We start from the raw sequence: 23,797 nt of genomic DNA, 5'->3' as shown, positions 1-23,797 counted from the left end.
AATTCGTACTGACTAAGGCGTTAGCTAAGAAAATCAGGCTTGACATGGACTACCTGACTCGAAGCACCTCCCTGAACATTGGGATCATCAATCAGGTTGCGTCTGCTTAGGAGGCCCTGTATCCCAATGGTCATACCATAGCGCTATCGATTGTCGATCCTCTTGTATAGCTTGTGTACAACATGTTCCCAATGCAGACCTGTTGAATGTCGAGTCTCTTTTCCCCTTGTCTTTTGTGCCGGTCACTGACTTCTATCTTTGATGTCAGCAAGCCTACAATACTCTGTGCATCCGACGAGCCGGTTGAAAGGATGGAGTATAAGTTGGGGTACGTAGGTGACGGCTACCGACGGTTCCGTTGTGCATGTCCAGTGTAACTAAATATGATCAAGACTTCGTGGGCCTGGACCTTTGCAAGCCCCAGAATGACACATCGCTTGATATGAAGGCTCTTGAGAGAGTGAGTCGTCCCAATCGACGGCAATACCGATACAGAAGCAGGACTGGTGCTACCAAACGTTGTCCATCGTTTTATGAGCTGTGAGGTGAAGATTAGCTCAACTTTCCATTTGAAACGCAAAGAACCATGAGAACAGGATTGTGGGGATACCTGTCCTTTGTGAAGTGCTTGGAAGTCTCTATCCTTTTTCGATCGCTCAAAGGATTGTCCGATTTGCTCGGGCAGAAGAGCATCAAGAGGGACCTTGGGGTTGTTCGCGAGTTTCTATCGAATGAGGCGAAAGAAAACATACGATGACACCGCCCGATATATATGGAGAAGGAATTCAACAGATTCGGTTAGCATCTGTGGAACCAACCCCAACGTATCCTGCGACCAGGACAATACTTCAAATCACTCTGCCAACCAGGCTTTTGTATGCCTGTCTCGGCTTGCAGATGCAACTGCTCACTCGATGCAGAAGATTCATAAAGTTTCTTCTGCGTACATCGATCTTTTAAGCATGCCGTCCTTTGCAAGTAGTGCGTGCATAAAGTCAAATCTTCCTATGGATATCAAGCATTACCGGGGTCACGGAAGTAAGCAGTATTGAAATGCTGGTACCTATAAATCTCCATCTATCTCTCATCCTCAGCAAAAATATGATCCACCCCCACCCCATCCCAATCAGCTTTCTCCCTCTCATGCCAGAACTTCACCTCTCCATCTTCGGCTCTCTTGGGTATCCACAACCTCTCACCCGAGTCTGCATCGGTAATAGCGTCGAACCATCTTGCCTCGTGAGGTGGGAGTTTCCCCTCGGCTCGGAGCTTTCGGGTGGTACGTTGTTTTTCCTCGTTGAGGGTCTTGAGTCTGGACGGGTGATGGGACGACTTGTCAGCTATACGACAGACCATGGGACGTACGCGAGGTGAGCGGTATGTAGAGTGACTTACTCCTGCGCTCTATCATATTCTGCATTTTCGAAGGCCCTCTGATCGGTACGTAATCTACAATCCGTGGGAGCCAGGTACCTTTTCAAATCGCCGGGAATATCGTTCTGTTGTGATTCACGTTATCAGCATACATCATCAGTAAATGTACAAGAAAGAGGGAATTTGGTCGAAGACACCCCTCGGATTATTCCAAGAGGTTCAAAAGGACACAGGCACTCACCAAAGTAACGGCAAAAGGCGTCAAATTGAACGGAGCCTTGGGTTTCTCACTATTCCTCCAAAGTAACAAATACTCCTTCTGCGTAGGATGGAACGTAGTGTCCACCTCCAGCGGAGCAGAGGTACCCGATTGTCTCGCAATGAGCTGTGTATCCCATCCTGCATAGACACAAATATCAGCTACGATGACCTTGGTAATTAAGAAGGTGATGAAAAAGCTCACTTCCTGCTATATCCCATGCGGTGTTGCCACCCGCATCTACCACATTACCCTTAATCTCGAATGCATCTTTACCTCGCCATCCTCGGGGTTTGAATGTTAATGTGCATGTTTCCCCGGTCCGATGGTTGGCTAAGACGGTGACATGATATCAGCTGTGTCCGTGAGGTTCACACGATCAGAACAGCTACTCACTGACGATCAGATCACCATAATGATCGATCAAAGGTGAACCCATGATAAAGTTGGAGACGTTGGTTGTGACTTTCTTCCATCTGCGCAAGAGAACCCATAATCAGCTATCTTATCTATTACTCCCGCAACATTTAAGATGAGAATAAGGGTGGAGATAAGAATTGTAAACACTCACGAATAATGCTCTACAACCAAACCTTCACCATACTCATGACCCGCCTCGGGGTACTCCAATCCTTGTTTGACCCAAGATCGAGGTATGATCAATTCAGCATGAGCCACACCAGTAGGTCGAATCTCGAATGATCTTCCTTGGAACTTGTTCTGCGCGTCAACTTCTCCATAGTACTTCCAAGTGGGTGCTTCAGAGTAACACGCGGATATAGGCTAATTCGAGTAATGAGCATGTCAGCCAAACTTGCCGAATATGCAAATTTGGTATTGTAAGGCAGGGAGAAAAGGAGTGCATCTGGAGGATGGGTAACTCACAGGATGATGCGATACCTGTTCAGAGATATACCTATACCGATTGGGAATAGCATATTCGAAAGATTGCGATAAAAGGGGATTGAAAGGTTTGGCAATCCGTCCAATCGTCGAAGAGTAATTGGACATGGCGAAAGCTCCCACAAAAGCTATCCTCTTGAGGGAATCTTGCTCAGACGCAGCTACAGTCAAGCAAGCATCGTACTCCATATCCTCGGCTATACGTCAAATAGCAAAATCATTAATCTTGAGTTTGGTCATCTGATTGGAGCTGGAAAGTAGCTCACCCATTCTCTGTAACATTGAAGTACATTCATTGAAGCTTACAGGGAAGGAGATCTTGGTGAGATCCTTCCCAACAGACGATTTCAAGATACTCCACACTGATACACCAGAAAAGATCAGCATATCAATCCTCGTTCGTATACCCCAACTCCTGTGTGGGGATTCACTCACAGCTGACAGATGGCCTCTTATCGTCATCGATGGGTAATCTATTCCTGACATGCAGATACGGTTCCAGACTCTTCCTAGCGAGATACTCCTTGATCGTCCCCTTTTGAGGTGCTTTCTGAACTTCCAAGCTGAAGCTCTGTCTCTCCAATGCAGTGGGCGTACCAGGTCGTTCCTTCTCTGGATGAGCGATACTTTCGTATAGCTTCAGATTGGGTATAGTACCGGTCTCGATCGCATCGAAGAACTCATCGTCATCATCATCCTCTTCATCCGATTCAGCAGCCAAGATCGCATTGTGCGCTTCTTGAATGTTCGGTATGGATGGTCTAGGAGTGAGCGAGGGCTTTACAGGAGTCCGGTGGATATCCTTGGTAGCTTGATCCAAAAGACCCTGATCAATCACCGCTGTTCTAGGTTCAGAGATACCCGGAGACGTAGGTAGACTAGGCAAGTTGTCGGATCCAGCTAGGTTGGCCAAAACCTCTTTAGCCTGCTTCAAAGCCTTTCGCTTCTTCTCGTTATCCTTGGCAGCTTCTGTTAATTGTCGATCGGCCTCAGCCTGCTGTTGGGCGACAGTCAACATGTTCTCCTCCCATAGATGTCTAGCCTCAACTTCGCGCTGTATTCTATTGAGCAGGTACTTCTCCCTATCATGGGTCATGATGTTCTGATGAGCAATCGAATTTGACAAGCTCGAGAGAGATTCTCTAAGAGCATTCTTGACCGCCTGTTGACGGGACGTAGACCGGGCCATCTCTGCTCCCCCTCCTCCTCGTACAGGCGAGGCGTTGGTAGATGCAGGAGGAGTGACAATTGAATCGACCAGTTGAGTGGTCATCTCCAATTGAGCCTTGATACTTTGAGCTCCGAGGTCGAAAGCTGCCTCGTGGGGAACACCAGAGTGCTGATCACCGCTTCCAGTGAGACTACCGTTGTCTGGAGCTTCGAATACCGAAAGGATCTCCGTGGCATCATCTTCCGTAAGGTTGGTCCGAGAAGATGACATATCTCTTGTCCTGCTTCCCTCTGCTGGCGTGGGAACACTAAGTCCGCTAAGTCCGGTTGTTGACCTCTGCAATTTGGGACTGAGGAAGGAGTCGGAAGGGGGTAATGTCTGAATCGACTGCTTCTCCTGATTCATACTCATACTTCGCTTTGGTTGACTTTCCGCATTTCCCTTCTTCTGGTAGAACTCGATATTAAGCCGGATCGACTGAACCCACCTGGCAATTTCCGCTCGATGAGCAGATTTGACGATGAATTTAGGTACCGATGATGATACTTTAGAGTGTACTTCGAAACGCGATCCATCTGTCGAGGGATGCAAGGTCGCAACAGCCATGGCGATGGATCCTCTACAGGCTATTTGCTCATCTTCACGGTTTCGGTCTACCAAGATTGTCAGTTCACACTTGATGTATCATTGAAAGCTGACTGACAGTAACTCAAGACGCCATTCTCCAGGACGAACCACCTCGTCCTCCATCCGCTCCTATAGTTTACCCATTTACTGAGGAAACCTCGAAGGTCAGGTGGTCTACCATCACTTTTGGCTTCCACAAGACTGTCCTGATTGTTGACTACACATAGCTGGATTAGCATCCCCAAATCTCGCATCGGAGTTGGCCACTGATATGCAACTTACATTGTCGAAGGAACACCTTGATCCTCTCATCCGCATTCTTCTCGCCATCAAGGACTCGCCTCCCTCTCTTATCTCTCACGAAGACATCTGCACCTCTTTTGACAGCCAGCTCTACCAGTCTCAGATCCCTTCTACGGGCCGCTTCATGTAAGAGGGAAGTACCACTTCGTTCGTCGAGAGCACTCAGGTTTAGAATACCCGTTCTATAGCAAAGTAAGCTAATATGCACACTCGCTGCACATTGACGAGGTAGCTTACCTTGGGCCTTCCAGAAACTCAATCATATGCAAGCTCTCATCAACGGAGCTGAGAGGACTGGAGATATATCCTGCTAATTTGGCAAGGTATTTGAGCTGTAGTTGACCTCGAGATTCTATGGGAGTTACACAGATATCAGCCGAGGACATTGCTTAGGACATGGGTTCACAACGATTGCGACTCACCTTCGATGAGATGTGAGATATCCGAGCTTGACGAGCATTCCAAAGCGGTCCTACCCTGCTCATCGCGGATTGTATCGTTGATCATTGGGTCACTGAGCAGTACTTCGACTACACCCGAATCATCAGTATCCAACGAATGAGTGATGATATTACATGAGCACGCACCAACTTCGGTCCTGCCAATCTCACTAGCGACATGCAGCGGTGTAGTGGACGATCCAGGAGTGATAGGTAAATTAGGATTAGGTACAGCTGGTGATTGCAAGATTAAGTTTATGATCGGTACTGTTCATCACACACAGACAGATGCATGTCGTCAGCTGACCGCTCCTTCCTCCAAAAGAGTGAAGTTGATACATACCAGAAGCGACTCTCACAGCCATCCCCAACAATCTCCCTGCCTTGTCTAAATCCTCTTGACCCTCCACTGACGAAGTGGATGGTCTCAGCTCATCCAAGAATGGCTGTACCTCGGAAGGATTATCAGATCGAAGTGCTGAAAGGAGTCGGAAATTGTATAGGGCTGTTGCGGATGCACCGGATGCTTGTGAAAGGAGTGTGGAGGATGATGCACTGGTGGACATTTCTGGGTCACATCGTATATCAGCTTCTGGCAATGCAGCGAGGGAGTAGATGGGAGTGTACTTACTGCCTATATTTGGTGATGCTCTCACTACGTCCCCTGATTGCCTGCTTGAGGCTGGAGCGGGTATGCTCATGATGATGAGACACCTGCCTTTATCGGTTCAGGTTGAGGAAGGTACGTGTTGGTTGAACGTGATATTAGGGCCGACGGGCGTGCAGGCTGGAAGTGGGAATCGTCTGAGACTATATATAGTGCGGGACTATGATATGGGGAGTGTTGTCTTGATTGATATTGTGGAATATGACCATCGAGAAGAAGAAGATCAAGATGAAGTAGTTGACAGTTGATAGTAGTACTCGTAATGTGAACGTGTGACCGATCATTATCAGACCGCGTACGACACAACAATAGTGAGCAGTGAGCGGGGAATGCGGGGAAGACCGCATGACCCGTAAGCTTAAACAGGACACACATTTAAATATACAATTGCTGTGTGTGTGGCGGTCGCTGTATTGCGGGGACCCCGTAAACAATCAAGATGAATGAAAGATGCAAGATGTAAGATGCAAGATGCAAGATGATATCGATGACAGAATCTCTACTACTAGGCTCAACACGTCACTACGCCTACCTCTCTCAGTCAGACATGGGCAATTCACCGACATGGCTACTCCAACAGCTCATCCCGCCTCTCCTGCTCACTTATTTCTAGTACGTCCCATGAGCCAACACGGAGCGTATCGTTAATCTTGTGTTGCATAGCTTTGCTTGGAAGATATCGACGTTTGAAATGGGTCGTGAGTGCTGACTCCAAAGAGACAGTAACTCAACGACTGATACCTTGTGACCCGGCAAATTCTAGCTCGATTGATCGAAGAGGCGCATATACACTCCTGGCTTGCTCGTAAGTGTGTATACGATAGTTCCGAGTCAGGACCACGCTGGACGCTGAGCCGACACCAGTCCCAGGCCTATACCTCCTATTCCCAACATTGTCCATCCTACCCATAACAGTCCTCTACCTCCGCCTCTACCTCCTTCCCTCCTCGCAGTCCGTACCTCCACTCGACCCACCTTCATCGGTCCAGAATAGGCAAATCATCTTTCAATGTCTCTCACCCGCCGAAGCCAAGGCTATCAGGCTAGCGGATAACGAAGAACACGACGATGATGATCCGATGGTAGAACGATGCTATAGAGGTAGATGCGGGGGCAGGTGGAAACCTGCTAGAGCGAGGCATTGTACTTTATGTAAGAGGTGTAGAGCGGGGTGGGACCATCACTGTGTTTTTGTGAGTCAACGATCCGAAATAACTATCAGACAATGTATAACCATCAGATCCATCCCGGATTTTGCTCTTCAATCTTTCATCTGACAATCCGACAAATATGTCCATGCACCACAGCTCTTGCTGACATTCATATGTACAGTTCGCAAATTGCCTATCAGCCCCATATATGCGTACCTTCCTCGCCCTCCTCCTATACACCCCACCAACAATCCTCATCATCTCCTTACCACTGTACAAACCTCTCCTCCGCCGAGCGAAAGAGGCATACACCTACTCCAGGGCTGACGAAGGTATACGGCGAAGATGGTGGGAATGGGGATATAGCTGGGTGATAGCTGGTGGACCTATCGGGCGGTACGCTGGTGGGATCATCCTCGGATGGAGGGAGTTGGATAGAATGGATGAAGGTAGGGGAGGGTTGATGAGGTTAAATGTGGGATTGATGGTTGGTTTTGGGATTGTGCTGGCTTTGATTACCGCTGTGAGTGGACCCACCGCTAGGAGTCATTATTCTTACAGTAGTCCGTAAGACTCCGATCGTGTATTCACTTTGGTATCGGACTACGAAATACAGTAGCTCAGGCTGAGTCTAATTGGTGATAGGGTCTGGCCTTCACCACCCTCTCCCTCATACTCAAAGGTAATTTAACAATAGACCGCGGAAGGTCCTCAGCGCATGCTCAGGCATTAAATGCAATCCATAAACTCAAAATACAAAAGAAACATATCCCCTCTCAGCTAGAGAAGAACCTATCGAGATTCTCAGATAAGAGATGGTTTTTCATCCCCCTTCCTGAGGAATTACAAACTTCAGAGAAGAAGGGGATAGTGATACCAACATTAGACCGCGAGAGACCGTATGATCATGGGTGGAAGAAGAACATTGAGATCGTACTGGGCAGTACTGTTTCTTGGATATTACCTTGGAATGCTATCCGGCGAGGAATGGGGGATGAGGTATTTTTGTGGCCTATAAGTGAGGATGTGGAGACGAGGTTGAGGGAAGAAGCTGAGAGGAGGGCGAGGGGATCTATCGCGGAGTGCACATCAGTACATCATTCATAGCATACACATAGACTCTTACATTGTCATATCAGGTATCACGCATCTTGTATCATCTTCTCTTCCATGCATAGTGTAAATCAGCTATATGTCCTGTATGAGCTTATCCGGGGATTGACCACATACTTACTCGGTCATGTTCCCGGTTGTACCTCAGGATACGAATAACCGAATCACTATGGAGTATGGAGATGGACTCAGAGCCAAAAGTCAATCTCGACCTTCCCTCCCTCTCTCACTCTTGCCAATCATATCCAACCTATATCATTCGACCAATACACAATACACCTCAGACAATATCACTCCACCTATCCGATGCGATAATATCCACCCAAGACACCAAGAATGCCCTCGTCTTGTCGACCCATCCGACCTTTCTTAGCACAGGTACTCCCCTTACTCTCCTCTTCTTCTAGGAGCAGCGATAGTCAGATAGCTAAGGCTTCGAGTAAATTATGGAAGAAGCTCGTCTCCTCAAGCCAAGAAAAGAAGGAGAGAGGGAGAATATGTGTAGCTGTTGAATGGCCTGAGGATAGGAGATTGGGTAATGGGAAGGAACGGAGTCTGGTAATTTGGGTTGAGAGGGACGAGGTGGAAGAAGTGAGTGTATCTCTCATATTCCTTTGCGACAGCAATATGACCTAAGGACTCATGTTTCATACTGTGGATACATAGGTTGTGAATATCTCCGGGGCTGGGAGGCTATACGTCCACCCATCACTACTTCCCCCATTCTCAATCACTCCCCTCTCAGTCTTGGTTCACTTGCACGAACCCTTCGAATTAACCCTAGCCATAGTTCAACCAGTGCTCGAGCATCCAGATGACCCTCAGATAGAAGGGGATATAGACCTATCCTCCCTGTATGGTGTTCTACTTGCTCAGAAACCGCACCCGTATTCCTATCCACCTATAATCCGTCAAAACGACCACCTACCCCTACCCAGCACCAAACTCCGTGTCCTCCTCCTCGAACCCGTATCTCAAGGTATCCTAACCCCCTCCACACGTATAATCCTATCTACCGAACCCCACATCCTCTCTCAGCAAGACCACCTAGAAGACATTGACGGGTATGAAGTCAAATCAAGTTATTCCAGAACGCATATGAGTTTGGACAATTTCGATCCCGACGCGTTCCTATCTTCCGACCTATCTCTCTCCCTCTTTCAACCTACAGGAGCTGCTTTGCCCGATGGCAGTGGGGAAGATGATCTGGTGAAATCTGTATCGTCAAGTACCTCAGGGAGTCTGACGCCCCGACCTGGTGATAGGCCCATCTCACCGCCTGCTGCACTGGATGAGCTGATAGCGGAGGAGGTGGACCGGGGGACAAAGTTCAGTCCAGTGATGGCTCAGGGTGGTGAGGAGGACGTATGTTGGTTGGGCGTTATTGGATTGGGTAGGGCGGGAATCTTTGAAGGTGATTGGGTGTGTAACATCTTTCATATATATTCCTATATGAGTCTCTCCAATTGAGCGAGCTGATAGGTGGTGATATCTAGGTGTACCTCAGATCAGGAGGTCACGGCGAATCGAGCTCGAGCGGATCCAGCAGACAGGGGAGGCTGGTCAAGGCTTTGGCGTGGGAGAGATTGGACGAGTACGATGATGAGCTGTAAGTTCGACTTGTCCCTCCCCGCAATTGCTCGACTCCTAGGGTATCACACAAGACGATAACACATTTCAAATTGCAGTTGTGACAATAAGTGCTGATCTAGTCTTGTGTTTCATAGACCACCAAACCCAATTCTTCTACCTCCATCGCTCCACCATTCCCTCCTCCCAACATCAAGCTCGAATGGCAGTATCATCGTCCAACCCACCCCATTCGGAGCCAGATCACCTACCCTGCCAACAGCCAAGACCCTCACTGTTGCCAGGATAGCAACCTCCGAAGGTATTGATAAGCGATACGAACGATCTTGGTTGAAGGGTCTCAAAGCGTATCTCTCGATAAACCGAAAAGGCAAGGGCAAGTCGAATGATGATAGTGATGGACGGTTGGTACGGAGAGGAGATATAATCTCTGTTCCTGTATACATCTCGAAGCCACTGGGAGCAAATGAGATCATAGATGATCAAGTTGAAGAAGATGAAGACGATTATTGGTGTGGTATCAAGATGAAACCGACTGCCGTGGTATATTTCACGATAACGTCTTTATCGTATGATCCACTCGTACCCCCTGAAGAAGATTTCAGATCGACCTTATCTTCTAAAGCTAGGGCAGGAGAACTGGGATGCTGGTTCGATGAGGGGACGAAGATGGTACTTACCGGCGTGGAGAAGGAGCGGATAGGAGGTAGGCAAGGGGATCAGATATGGCATGGAATAGGTAGGTGTCGTGCTTCCTCCCACTATATACTCCAGCGGACTGATACATAACGGTCGAATACTGACTAGACTTGTACTGTGGCTTTAGATCCGGCACCACCTCCGTTCTCATTGGGAGCTACTACGAAGCTGCGCGATTTACTTCAAACGCCATTCGTACATCCCTCTTTATCATCCTTGATCCAACTTTCGGTTTTGGTTAAAGGTGCAAGAGGGTCTGGGAAAAGGAGTTTGATAAGGAGTGTGGCTGATGAATTGGGATATAACATTATCAACGTAAGCTTATATCCTGAACCAGTAATCAAGCCGCTCCGGTCACCGTTCCCTCAAAGCTGATCATGGTTTCCTTTTTGTTTTGTGCTAATCAGGTCGAATGCTACGACATAATCGGAGATTCTCCCTCGGTCACCTCCGGAACCCTCCTAGCAAAATTAGAAAAGGCCAAACTGTGCTCGCCGTCCCTACTGGTCCTTAATCACGTCGAAGCGCTCGCGAAGAAGAGCGAGAGTAATACGCTTGGCAGACCACCCCCTATAGTAAAAGTCCTGGAAGAGATCATCAGTTCTGCTAAAGCTTCGACCGACTGGCCGGTGGTTGTTATGGGTACGACGGTTGATGTGGAGAGTGTACCGAATGAGTTGGTAGGGTGTTTCAAGCAGGATGTGGAGATTCGGGTGAGTACGATCTCCCGCTGCTGACAATCGGCTCGTGTCTCACACTGGCTTTGAGACTGTGGAAGATGAATGTATGTGCTTCACGGTGGAGCTGATCTATGTGATATCCTGCAGGCACCAAACGAACCCGAAAGACTGAAAATCATAACCCATCTCCTATCTCCTCACACCATCTCGCCTGACGTAGACCTCAAAGAAATATCAAGGCAAACTGCTGCCCTCCACGCCGGCGATATCGCCGCGCTCTTACATCGATCATACGACCTATCCCTCAAACGTATCGCCTCTTCTCCTGCCTCGTCGGGCACCTCGGCCAAAACTGCTCTTCTAGCTGGAATGAGCATCTCCGCTCAAGATCTTAAAGAAGCTATTGACCAGGCTAGAAGTGCTTATTCTGATAGTATTGGGGCGCCGAAGATTCCCAACGTGACTTGGGATGATGTTGGTGGGTTGGCCAATATCAAAAAGGATATATTGGATACGGTGCAGTTGCCGCTGGAACGGGGTGAGCTGTTTGGAGAGGGGTTGAAGAAGAGGTCTGGTGAGTTGAGTCTTCTTACTTACGGATCAACCGGTTGTCTTGGTCATTGTTAGATGGAACATTTTCTACTTTCAGACCAGTTGGATGAACGTCATCTCAAACAATGAACACTCCCAACATGGTAGTTATACAATGGAACACAGTTAACCATGAGCACTTCCAGGTATCCTCCTCTACGGTCCCCCCGGAACAGGTAAAACCCTCCTCGCCAAAGCAGTCGCCACCTCCTGTTCCCTCAATTTCCTCTCCGTCAAAGGACCAGAACTATTGAACATGTACATTGGTGAATCCGAAGCCAACGTCCGAAGGTTATTCCAGCGCGCTAGAGATGCCAGCCCATGTATCATCTTTATGGATGAGTTGGACAGTGTGGCGCCCAAGAGGGGTAATCAGGGGGATTCGGGGGGTGTTATGGATAGGATCGTTAGTCAGCTTTTGGCCGAGTTGGATGGCATGTCTCAGTCCTCGAACCAAGAATCCTCGAGCCAAGGCCCTGCGGGTGCGGCGCAGGTGTTTGTGCTAGGCGCTACGAACCGACCTGACCTCTTGGACTCTGCGCTCCTTCGACCGGGTCGATTCGATAAGATGCTATACCTCAATATCCCCTCGACAAATAAGGAACAGCTCGATATCATACGATCTTTAACTCGGAAATTCACTTTGGACCCTAGACTGAAGCTTGAAGATGTGGTGCAGAAGTTGGAGTTTAATCTGACTGGTGCGGATCTGTATGCGCTGTGTTCGGATGCGATGCTTGGTGCGATGAGCAGGGTCGCTGAGGGGGTGGATAGGGAGGTGGAGAGGTTGAACGGGTTGTATGGTGATGGTGGAAATGCGTGTGAGGGTAACATGTCTGAACAGGATGGGAAGAAGAAGCTTAAGAAGACGTGGAGAGGCGATTTAACCGTTCAGTACTATCTATCGAAAATTGCCAACCCTCAAGAAATCCAAGTTAAAGTTAGTTTTGAAGATTTTGAGAGGGCGAGGGAGAAGTTGGTTCCTAGTGTCAGTAAAGAGGAATTGGACCATTATGAGAGGGTGCAGAAGCAGTTTAAGAGTTTTAGTTTGGTTAAAGACAAGGACAAGGATAACCAGAGTCATGGTGGAGGCGAATCGTCAGAGGTGAATGGACGGAATGGGGGTGTGGATGTGAATGGGGATGGGTTTGATGAGGATGTAGATGGGGGAGAAGAGGATCTGTATGAACTGGACGCAGGGATGGGGAAGGGTAAAGAGAAGGAAGCCGATGGTGATTTGATGAGTGTTGATTGGAATGGAAAGGGGAAGGGCAAAGCCAAGCAGGTTGATGGAGATGGAGAAGAAGTGTTATAGATGATTGAGCTAGACTTCATAATTCGATTGGCGATCAAATCCCGATGCATTAATCGTATCTTGCTTGAACATGAGATATGTGAGTATGCATATTCCTGCTGATATGTGTTTTATCTCTTGTGCTTCTTACGTTCCGCCCACCCCACTGCACTTTATTTCTTCTCCTTGCTCTTGCTCTTGTCAAACTCCCTCAACCAATCAGGTTTCATCTCCTCCAACTCCTTCTTCATCCTTTCCACATCATCCCTCAGCTGATTCTCCATATCGCTAAGTGATTTCCTCTCGAAAGTCGGTCTGGACCCTGCAGTATTGATCACTAGACCTTTTAGGTCTTCGGGGTGTGGAGCGCGGGAAGAGAAATATGACATTGTCTATACCAACCAACATTCAGGTGAATTAGCACGCTATACCCTCAGACATGGGTCGTTGAGATGAGACAGACTACTCCTCGTTGTACGTTGGAGATAGGTTACGTTTCCGAGGAAGTCACGGTTCAGGACACCGGAACAAGACTTGACGAGACCTCTCACTCACCTCCAGCGTCTCAATCCCCTTCTGAGTCTTCAGCGCCTGTTCAAGCCAATCCCCATTCTGCACCCTCTCCTCGCCCGACCAACTCTGTATCCTCACATCATCCCAATCCGGCCCATTGGGCTCCTCATCATTCTGCACACCCACCATAGGCGAGGGCGGGATCATCTGCTTATCGTCCTCGTTGGGAGGGGGGGACATCCATTCTCTATATGATTCGACGAGCTTCGAGGTGTTGGGTCCGATCACGTTGTGTGGGGCGACGGAGGGGTAGAGGAGGAGATTACATATTGGGAGGAAGGGGGCGGGGTTTACAAAGTAGTTTTTGTCGAATCTGCCACTGTGTCCGTTGTATATATTATTAGTAATTTGTCTCTTGATTTTTTCTGTTTGAAATAGGCATAACAGATGGGTTCTGCTCTTTGTGTGACGTGTAGAGTCATGATGGATGGGGCACCGGAGGAGGGAAAGACCTTCACTCACCTCTCTACCAGTTGTGGAGGGGGCGGCCAGCTGACTCTACAGTTCTGGGGGTTGTCATCGTGCGCATCCATTATTACGTTGAAGGATCGCACACCGTCGTCACCTAGATCATGCTCGAACTCTGCTATGTAGATCGGAAACATTATTGGATATGCTGCGAGCTGGGCGAATCAAATATGTCAGTTGACTGAACAGACTGGGATTGCTGATTGTAAGAGCTTCAACTTATGGAAAGCCTGCGTCCTGCTGATAGTTTCGAAGGTCGCAAGCGGAGATACGGACAACAGCTGAGGACAGTAACATGAGAGAATTCGATTGGACTAACCATTATTTCCTCCCATTTCGACTCATCTATCGTCACATTCTCCCACTTCTGCCTCGTCCCAATCGTTTTCCTCAGCTTCTTAGCCAAACCCAAAGGCGACACAGTGAATGGTACAGGAACGACGTCGAATCCATCTCCTAGCTGAGTGAGATCTTCCGCCAAGTTGTATTGAGGTAGATCATCGGGCAAGGGAGGTACGGCGAATGAGAGGTATGATAATGGTGCAAAAGGGTTGCCTATAATTCATCGCTCTGTATATCAGCTACAAACTCGTGGACTCGCATGTTGACCTGGTGCGGAATGTGAAGACAGCATGACTCACCCGGTACATACCCCTCTCTCGTACTTATCCACATCTTCGGTTCAAACCTCTGATTCGTCCCTTCCAACTTGACAATTCCCTGTAGTATACTGTCCACCCTCCATATGGGATATAGCACAGCTTTCATATCTTTCATCTTGAGGTTTGACCCTAGGCCAAACTCATTCGCCAAGGGTGTTATGGACGGTCCGAATAATCGTAATAATCCAGCTAGGATCATATTCGGTAAAGCAGCTAAGATTTACCAGTAAGATCACCCACAGGATGTAAGCTGTCACGGTTCATGTCTGCCATGAAATGATACACCTAGTAGCTTACCTGATGCGAGGAGACCGTTGATATACATCCTCTGAGCAGCATCTTCAGGACGGATCTTGAATGGCACCGAGCTGATTTTGGGAGAAGGGGAAGTTCGACTGGGAGTCGAAAGAGCTCGTATCGAGAGTCGTGATGGCCCTGCGACGGCATTCCGTCTGAGAGCTGCGATAGGTAGACGGGGAGCCATACTTGAGGACTTGACAGGTTTTCAGTGAGCTATATATCACCAGAATGGGTTGATCGAGAAGAAGGATGAGTAGAGCAAGAGCAGTGACGATCTATAACTGACTCTTGCGCTCTTACGTTGATCTCCGAACCAAGGATTTTCCGGCGATCGCCGCCACACCAGAAGGAAGTTGACCATAGCCGACAAGACGAGCCAAACAACCTGCAACCTACATCATATCTCCATTGGCATTCTCGACAATCTTGTTACCTTACCGTCACAATCAACCACCATGGTGTCACTACGAGAGCGCAAGGCCAGAGCCTCTTACTCCAACGTAGCAGACGGACTGGAAAACCTATCGTCAGAAGACGAACAAGACCCCGAAGCAGGTCCATCAACTCGTCCTTCAAAGGCAGGTTCAGGTCCACCCAACTCAGGAGACGAAGAAGAGGATCAAGCGGACGATACCAGTTTCTCATCAGGCGAATCAAGCGAATTTAAACCTGATAGTCCGGAGAAGAAGGCCAAGGGTAAGGAGAACGGTGGTGGATCTCAGGATGAACGATCTGAAGAAGACGAAGATATGGAAGAGGATGATTTAGCTGAAGAAGATGATATAGATGATGAGGATGATATCGATCCCAGTCTCAGGGGGATGAGCTGTACACCTGTACCAGCCGGTTCGTCCAAAACCAAATCATCCACGAAGATCAAGAAGGTACCGCCGACCAGACCAAATGTATCGCTTGCTGCTCCTCCAATCCATGGTCAATCCGAGATCAGTCTCCTAAGCTTACAACATCGAGCTGTCATCCAGGCATCCTCCGTATCCCTCACCAAGGCCAGTAATCCCTCAAAGAACCTTGATAATGAAAGACATTCAGCTAGAGAAAGGGATCAATCGCGTGTACACGGCCCGTCGGCTGCTCCGTCAGGTCATCAGGTACCGTTCGAAACTAGGTTGAATGGCAGTCCAAATAATGGTTGGGCAGGGAAGGGAGAGGTACAATGGATTGATCAGAGTGGTCCTAGCTTCCTGAGGAACGAGAATAGACGCAACAACGATTGGAACAGGAATGTCAATTTGACGTTTGGTGCACCATGGGAGGAATGGAGAGGCGAGGGATGGTTTCCTGAATTATTTGTCGGGAACGAGGATGAACTGCAGGAAGGTGACAGAGGGAAGAGGGACAATTGGTTGTTGAGAGATGAAGTTAGACTGGGACTGGACGATGTTGGCAGATGGGCCAAGGAGGAATTGCATTTTTTGACCGAAGAGTAAGTTCATCCTCTGAGTAGTGAAACGGCCAGAACAGCTGACCAGTCGCGATTGATAGGGAAGCGGAAGAATCTTACCTTCCCACACCGATTTATCAAAACGGCGAAAGCCATATAACATGCTATATGGGACCTCATGATCGACAGACCGCCCAAACCTTTTCAATATTCGAATCGAAGCCTTTATGTATGTCGCGCAGGCCCTACTCTCGCCTACAACTCAAGCTGATGTTATCTGTATAGCCCAAACGAATCCAGTTGTACCCCAAGAAGGACATACATTCTTCGCTGGAGGTCCAATATGGGGAATGGACTGGTGCCCGTACCCCGACTCCAAATCAGGTGGTGAGCTAAGGTACTCCCTTTGATGACCCCCTTGCCAACAAACTTACCTCATGTAATTTTCCGTTTTTCAGACTTTGGGTACGAGCAATACCTAGCAGTGTCCACTCTTCCTCACCTCGACACTCGTCCACACATAGCTGAGAAATGGCCTCAATCCTCGAATGGATCGATCCAGATTTGGGCTCTTTCACCTTCGTCCTCAGATATACCGATGAACGGATCAACGTATAATAGTCAGATGACTTGCGAGATGGTGCTTTGCGTGAATGGTGGTCCGGCAATGCAGCTTAAATGGATGCCACTGGGTGTATGGGACGAGGTAAGTTAGCTTTCCAAGTCAGCCCCGTTTTAGCCAAGATGGGTTCGGATAGCTGATACCTCATGAATAGTATAATATCTCTTCAATGGGCCAACAAGGTACAAAGATACCCAAGATAGGTGTATTAGCTGCTATACAGCTTGACGGATCGATATCCTTCTATGCTGTGCCGCATCCACGATTCATCCCTCGAGATCAGGATCATCCAGTCTACGGTAAGCTGTACAAACGGCTTCACCAGAATGATTGATCCACACGCTGAGCAGCAACTTTGTCATGAACAGTCAAAATGGATAAACCGCTTCTGCGACTTGAAATACCAGATGCGATGGCCATGTGCTTAGACTGGATCACCGGAACGAGGATAGCAGTAGGATTGTCGAATGGTAAGCTTCCGACACACGGCCAACGAGTGGTTAAGCTGACATGGACCGAACTTGCACAGGTCATCTAGCAGTATGGGATATATACGATGCGCTCCGTACCGGCAATTCGCAAGATGGTAAGTCACCTGTTTATAAGACGCGAGATCTATATCTATCGTTTCATCTAGATTTCGCGCTGATGGATATGAACAGTACTTCCCTCGTTGTACAGCCCAATAGCAGCTTCCGCCATTAGATCGATCTCTATTGGTAGATTACCTCCTTCGGAAAAGCAATTGGGCGGAGAACCATTCTACGTTCTGACGGGATCATATGACGGCTCGACGACTTTATTGGATCTCAGAGATCCGAATTCCCCTATTGAGCTAAACAAAGCTCGAAGTGAGTGCCAAAATTTCGCTAAAGCTTTCACTCGGTCATGATGGACTTTCGACCGAAATGGAGACAATGCTAATATCATTTGATTTTGATCGTAGTACCCTGTATGGCAGTTAAATGGATCGCCCAGATGGCTTCTCCTGCTCTGTGTGATATAGATTATATAATCCAGATAATCAAGACGCGAGGTGCACATGCGGGAAGGAGCCATACGATGAGTAGTCATAGAGGGCAAGTATGGGTGAGTGGAATGAGATCGACCTGTCTGATCACCTCTCCCTGATTCTGTCTGGATGTGTGAGAGGGAACAGAGAGAGAGACTGTGCTGATGTCTCGTGGGCGCTGTACTCAGGACATTGCCTCATCAGATTATCATACAATGCTGGTCTCGGCTGGCTCGGATGGTGCGGTGATTATGACGAATGTGAACGCTGGATTCTACAGGAAAAGGAGAGCTGTGAGTGTCTCCGCCTGATCGTTTTGTCCGATCATCTGATGTATGCATACTAAGTGTACTCCCCCTTTCGCGGTTTGATTAGCCACTAGCCATGCATCGTCTGTATGAGATAGATTACAGTGAGATCAGAGACGAATATAGGATAATCGACGATATCTTACCAGAGGTGAGCCTCTACTACCTATCCTTCACAATTGCTTCCTGTGTACATCTGTTGCCTGGAAATTGTCTAGTCAATCATAGCCTGCAGGCAAGCTAACCCAAATCCAACAGGCCCAATCCCTTGAAAACGCCACTTCCCGCCGACCCCCCACAATAGCCAAACGAGCGACCCACGATCCACCGACTCATCTCCTCAAGACAGCTGCGTGGAGACCTGAGATAGGGATTCACAAGTTGACGTGGAATGATGGTTGTGGATTGGCGAAGGCTGGTTGGCTGGCTAGTGGTGGTGCGAGTGGGTTGGGGAGGGTGGAGTGGATTGAAGGACGATGGAGATATGGAAAAGCACCTTGAAATGAATGTGTTATCTGAGTTGGAACGACGTTTGAGGGGCTAAATCGAGACGGACGATGTCTAATAGTATATAAGTCACATCCCTAGACTGGACCTGACATCCGCGAAGCATGTACTCATGCACATGAGACGATCGCCGGGTGTCTGCACATCAAGAGATCTCTACGTGGAAGCACTTGTACGTGACGAGAATGCATACGAACCAGGATGACAATGATGGATATCAACAATATCTCTCGACCATATGATAACGATGACTGGATCATGTCATTCAGATTGCGTCATCGTGGGGCTGCCGAAGGGCATTCATTGACAGGTCCGCTTCTTCTTAACGGCGACGTCTCGAGAAGTGATACCGTCGCCATCTGTCTTGGGCGGCCCACGAGCTGATGCAGCGCTCAAACTCATGAAGGAGGCTTCCTTAACGTTGCTGCTGGGCACACCTCCCCATCACACTTACCGCCCTTCGCCCTGTGGGCTCTGTTGCGACTTTGAAAGCCGATCCGAGATGGTTCACATAGAAGACTCAATACATAATCTCACGTATATTGGTGATATGATGTGCATAGTCAGAATGAAAAGCAGAATACGAAACGAATAACACGCTGTCCAGCATACTGTGTGTCCATAACTACACTAAAGTTCGCATATTTCTGACAATATCACTCTGGCTTGTAGAGTGAGACTGTCTTTACCGCTTGGTCGCTTCTCAGACGACAACCCCAGGGCAATATGCCCTGGTCATCCTCATTCCCTTCCAGGTCTTCTTTGAATCTTCGATGGTATCGTATTCACACGATTGCAGGGGTATAAGCTCTCATCATGTTCGTACCGATGAACATGCTCGCCAAAGGAACATCACCGCAGTCTATAGATCCAATATGTAGCAATTACAATATACATCTGTCGTAAAAGAGTATGATCCACATATCGAGCAGGACAATCACAGGCCAATCAATGCCAGAAAGCGAGAAGTGCTCTCAGGACTTTGAATACCTGTTATGTACGATAGTTGGGTTTCCCGTCAGTTCTTCTAGATACCTCAATCACACCTGTCACGGTTCCACACGTTTCGCCTTGCTTTTGTCTTGTCTTAAAGTCATTGTAAATCTGTGTAGCGAAATTGCTCGGGACCCGGAAGTTGTAAGTCTCTACCACAGGTGATTCCTCTTGGTTGCTTCTGCTTGTCTTCGAACTGCTTCTCCCTGGGGTTCTCGCAAATTGCAGAGCTTTCCAATGAGGAGATTGGCACTCATGGCTCCCTGGAGAGCGATCGTAGCAATCAGTAGTTCTGAATATCTGACCTGGGATGACTTGCGAGAAGAAGGCAAATGTATCCAGTTCGTCAGCCAAAGAAAAATATGACAAGGGTTCCAGCGGGGTTTGAGAGCATGAGTCTTCAGCATCTAATGGTGGTTCAATGGGGTTTGTGATGCTGTGGCATCTGATTACAGGGACCATGTTGTCCTGTCCCTTCAAATACGAGACTCTCGTTGTGACTTGAGCCTTTCCCTTGATGTTGTCTGGCAAGGTTGGTCTTTCTTCGGGTATCGGGTGCTTGGATCGAGGTCCATGACAGACTATAATACAGGTTGCACAACAGAAGGTGAGCTGGATGGCCTTTCGGTCGACAGGTGATCAAACTATGCCATCCATGCAGCTTTTAAGGAGGTCCACAATGGACGTCACTTACATTGGCAGTGTTGATTGTTGATGGAGTCCTCATGGTCGAAGATCGAGTCATGATGGTCGAATCATCACGTTCGTTGGGAATACAAATTAACGGCACGTCAGCCCGTCCTCTGAATTCCAACTCATTAAGAGCCCTGGAGACCTCATGGACCGCGTTTTGGTCCATCAGAACAGTGGATACATAACCTTGCCCCCATAATCTGTCTTGATTATTCATTGGCTCCATAGCATACAAGGGTTTACCTGTGGCGGTCGCCACCAATTGAAGTGGTCGCAACCGGTAACATGCTCCAGAATTTGCATGAGCCTATAGGTCATTGGTGATCTCAGTAGGCCTCCAGTATAGATCATGCTCGATGCTATGTAGTCTGAACCAAGATCATTGCCATGACGGGGAAGATTGGTGGCGACAAACCGGCCCGAGATGTTGAAAGTCGAATATTCAGGCTTGGCAGATTCTGAGTCACAGATCGAGGGGTCTCTCGAGGTCGTTGTAAAGCGGTTGAATTGGAAACCAAAAGGCCGGTTCATCGGCGAACAACGAAATTGTGGGCATCGTGATGAGTGGCCAGACACTGCAGTACACCACAGATGCAATGAAAGTTCAAGGTTTCGTGCAAAGTCAGGTACGACAAGTCGTCACTCATTCAAGTGAGAAGCAAAAGGTTGGATCAGTCTGCCGCAGTGCTGAGTCCCATATGCAGCTGACTGAAGTACAAGCCTCAAGATCATACCAAAAAGACTTTGCATGTGAGCTCGTGCTATATCCTACTTTCCACATCTTCGTCCCTATCTGCCGCGTATCCTTATACACGCCTACTGAAAACGTACAAGGTTCTGGTCATTCTGGCCCAAGAGCTTGTCGTCCCTGATTAAGCCTCAAATATAAAATCGAGAACGCGGCTCAGTATACTTGTCTCTCCCTTCATCCCTCTTCTCGAATTTGATGTCGACTGTGACTTGGAGCTCGGGACCCAGGCCAGTCTTTTCGAAGCGATTTTTCATCTCCGGTTTAATTGTGAAATTGTACATTTCCTCCGCACTGTCAGTATCACTGGGGGTCTGTGTTGGGTTTCTCACAGATCTCATTCTGAGAGCCCAATTCTTGGTCGGCGTACCTTTGCGCCACTCTTCGTGAATGTGAAAAGCGTTGTCGGCAAGCGTGTGCTGGAGTACTAGAAGATTAGGCTTATCGTGCCAGAAACATGTGACCTTTGGACCTTCCTCAGCCGCTTCTACCATGTAATTCATCAAACCCGTATCAGAGTCCCTCCCCGCCGAGTATTTGAGCGTTAGTGAAGCGGCTCCTGATTCGGGACGCGGTCCATCATACAGCTTTGATGGGTCAGTGAACGGTGGGTTTGCAATGGGTGTCATCGGCGATGGGGCGCCGAGAGTGGTGGTATCACCATCATCACCTTCTGATATTCGCCCATTGACCATGGACGAAGGGGTTCCCTGCCGTCATGACTCCCTAGTACGATCGCGCTGACGGTATATCCACCATCACGGTTGGATAGGGCCTGTAAGGTCTTGGCCGAATCCTCGATAACGGCAACATCGAGGTATTTAGCTCCTCGTGATCGTCTCATCGTTTCTGGATCTGTATTAGCGAGGTGGTATTCGATCTTGCCCTCGGAGTTGGCCACTCGCTCAACTCGTAGCTGGTCCCAATCTTCAGTTGATCAATGATATCTATCGTTGCTTGATCAGGGGTTGTCCAGGTCTCCCCCGGGGATACAGACAGAATGTTCATACTGGTCGCTCGATTGTTGGGATTGTACTTGACGTCGGACACTTTGAGGGTGACGTAAGAGAAGTCATGACAGGGATAACCTTTGATTTCGAGGGTCATTGTGAAGGCGATACCGCAGTTTATCGGGTGTGATCTACGATCTGAAGGGTTATTGGATGACTATACGAAGGTGAGTGAGCAAAGATATATATATATGTGCAGTAACCTCATCTGGTCGAGTCGAGTCGAGCGCTGTGTGCACAGCATTGGCTTCGGGCCCCTTGCACTCAAAGGAGGAGATTTTGAGAAGAAGAAAGGATCGTATGGGTGACTGTATTCTGACGTGGATACTGTATTACACATTCCACACAACGTCATGTCGTGACGCCCGGCCCTGAGGGAAAGTCTTGACAGGATGCTACCTTAGTCAGAGACTCTCGCACGAGCTTCGTTAACCTGTGAGAACTTGCTCGTCATGACGCTCGATATGAAAATCTTCTCGAACATTCCTGACAATAATCTGAGCACACTATGACCATGACATCTGAGCTACCGGTTAACCACCTTCATCGGGATTATGACGTGATCGTCGAACCGGAAACGAGCCTTGAAAGGATGCCACCACCATCGTCATAGATTTTTGCTTGAGCTTCGTCAACGTCTGACGATGATCTCGTCGTCACGCTCGGTGTGCATGTCATCTCGAAGGTTGCATGACTACAGCTGAGGGGTAGTCAGATGTCTACACTAAATTATGACTATAACATCTACAAGATTGTATCACCATCCCAATCGACTGCGAGCGTGTCCGCCGCGGAGAGGGAGGATCGTCGGCTCGAAGGTGCGGACGCAAGGCTACCATCATCGTTGGAGCCGTTCTCAGTTTGGGATGGGGGTGGAGCTCGATAGAAACCAATCATGTTCCCAGTCAAAGTCGTTTTCTCTCCCTTGGACTTCCCACTACAGGCCATGATGAAATCGCTCAGTTGAGCGTCAAAGTGAAACCCTTGAACTGGTTGATCTTTAGGAATGAACGCCCCTCTCCACGGTTCCACGGCGTGACTTCCCTGCAAGGTATCTGGAACAGCATATTTGGTCAGATCACAAACGGAGTTCGTCTCGGATGGGAAATTGAGGCTTGCCAGCGCACTTCTCAGCATAGTAATATTGGTATGGCTATCGGTGTGTTCAATGTCGTTCAGGGAGGGAAAGTCGATCGAGTGAATTTGGGCACATGCCTCCGCGTGCCAGTCACGATTCTTCGTGACGTTTGAGACACTGATCTCAACCGGAACCGAGAAGTAGGACACTTTTTGCGGATCGGCCATTGTGAGAGTCACTTGTCCGGTGAGATAATTAGGTCAAAAAAGATCTCTGGGAGCGTTGAAGCGTTGTCGCCAATGAAGATGGGTGGCTTATGAGAGAGATACCAAATTTGCTTGGGGTCTGTGCGCGATGATGTGAGATCGGTGCGAGTGGTGTATGATGGTGGTTGTTCGACCCGGTTGGATGTCAATATATCGTTATCACCTAGGCTCGGGAACTAGATAGAAACTGACACTTACAACTTGATGGGTGGCGAAGAAATGTTAAGTAAATCGAGCAAACAGGGAACGAGGATCTGGGGCAATAGGATTTTTATACCATGACATACCAGACA

At 48.4% G+C, this 23,797-nt stretch overlaps 7 protein-coding genes across 7 annotated transcripts; 3 read left to right on the top strand and 4 right to left on the bottom strand.

The window, feature by feature from the left end:
- Positions 1 to 1,077: 1,077 nt before the first annotated feature.
- On the bottom strand, positions 1,078 to 5,778 carry I302_108065 (uncharacterized protein; the record flags this gene model as incomplete). Its single annotated transcript, XM_065870592.1, has 16 exons — positions 1,078 to 1,312; positions 1,396 to 1,499; positions 1,616 to 1,773; positions 1,838 to 1,966; positions 2,030 to 2,109; positions 2,205 to 2,416; positions 2,519 to 2,733; positions 2,803 to 2,898; positions 2,972 to 4,360; positions 4,411 to 4,551; positions 4,617 to 4,819; positions 4,875 to 4,989; positions 5,060 to 5,167; positions 5,225 to 5,344; positions 5,421 to 5,645; positions 5,709 to 5,778. The coding sequence occupies 16 exons, from the start codon at positions 5,776 to 5,778 to the stop codon at positions 1,078 to 1,080; spliced, it is 3,600 nt and encodes a 1,199-aa protein (XP_065726664.1).
- Positions 5,779 to 6,222: 444 nt separating this feature from the next.
- Positions 6,223 to 8,002, top strand: I302_108064 (uncharacterized protein; the record flags this gene model as incomplete). The annotated part of the gene is made up of 6 exons (XM_019194163.1): positions 6,223 to 6,356; positions 6,408 to 6,442; positions 6,508 to 6,549; positions 6,609 to 6,937; positions 7,077 to 7,418; positions 7,541 to 8,002. 6 exons carry the CDS (start codon positions 6,223 to 6,225, stop codon positions 8,000 to 8,002), a joined length of 1,344 nt encoding a protein of 447 aa, XP_019044286.1.
- A 342-nt stretch (positions 8,003 to 8,344) lies between these two features.
- On the top strand, positions 8,345 to 12,883 carry I302_108063 (uncharacterized protein; the record flags this gene model as incomplete). Its single annotated transcript, XM_019194164.1, has 8 exons — positions 8,345 to 8,599; positions 8,675 to 9,430; positions 9,505 to 9,617; positions 9,736 to 10,337; positions 10,425 to 10,612; positions 10,705 to 11,010; positions 11,125 to 11,551; positions 11,715 to 12,883. 8 exons carry the CDS (start codon positions 8,345 to 8,347, stop codon positions 12,881 to 12,883), a joined length of 3,816 nt encoding a protein of 1,271 aa, XP_019044287.1.
- A 152-nt stretch (positions 12,884 to 13,035) lies between these two features.
- Positions 13,036 to 15,049, bottom strand: I302_108062 (uncharacterized protein; the record flags this gene model as incomplete). The annotated part of the gene is made up of 6 exons (XM_019194165.1): positions 13,036 to 13,254; positions 13,418 to 13,754; positions 13,898 to 14,058; positions 14,223 to 14,458; positions 14,545 to 14,778; positions 14,863 to 15,049. The coding sequence occupies 6 exons, from the start codon at positions 15,047 to 15,049 to the stop codon at positions 13,036 to 13,038; spliced, it is 1,374 nt and encodes a 457-aa protein (XP_019044288.1).
- Positions 15,050 to 15,320: 271 nt separating this feature from the next.
- Positions 15,321 to 18,710, top strand: I302_108061 (uncharacterized protein; the record flags this gene model as incomplete). Its single annotated transcript, XM_065870591.1, has 12 exons — positions 15,321 to 16,309; positions 16,369 to 16,496; positions 16,553 to 16,654; positions 16,726 to 16,973; positions 17,044 to 17,188; positions 17,258 to 17,359; positions 17,419 to 17,475; positions 17,552 to 17,740; positions 17,836 to 17,978; positions 18,090 to 18,194; positions 18,277 to 18,360; positions 18,468 to 18,710. 12 exons carry the CDS (start codon positions 15,321 to 15,323, stop codon positions 18,708 to 18,710), a joined length of 2,535 nt encoding a protein of 844 aa, XP_065726663.1.
- Positions 18,711 to 21,281: 2,571 nt separating this feature from the next.
- Positions 21,282 to 21,994, bottom strand: I302_108060 (uncharacterized protein; the record flags this gene model as incomplete). Its single annotated transcript, XM_065870590.1, has 2 exons — positions 21,282 to 21,823; positions 21,907 to 21,994. The coding sequence occupies 2 exons, from the start codon at positions 21,992 to 21,994 to the stop codon at positions 21,282 to 21,284; spliced, it is 630 nt and encodes a 209-aa protein (XP_065726662.1).
- Positions 21,995 to 22,904: 910 nt separating this feature from the next.
- Positions 22,905 to 23,465, bottom strand: I302_108059 (uncharacterized protein; the record flags this gene model as incomplete). The annotated part of the gene is made up of 1 exon (XM_019194168.1): positions 22,905 to 23,465. One exon carries the CDS (start codon positions 23,463 to 23,465, stop codon positions 22,905 to 22,907), a length of 561 nt encoding a protein of 186 aa, XP_019044291.1.
- Between the last annotated feature and the right edge of the window lie 332 nt (positions 23,466 to 23,797).

The sequence above is a fragment of the Kwoniella bestiolae genome, chromosome 7, assembly GCF_000512585.2.
Source record: "Kwoniella bestiolae CBS 10118 chromosome 7, complete sequence".
Classification (NCBI taxonomy): domain Eukaryota; kingdom Fungi; phylum Basidiomycota; class Tremellomycetes; order Tremellales; family Cryptococcaceae; genus Kwoniella; species Kwoniella bestiolae.
The sequence above is the reverse complement of the archived record's forward strand: the minus strand, read 5'-3'. Positions and strand labels throughout refer to the sequence as shown.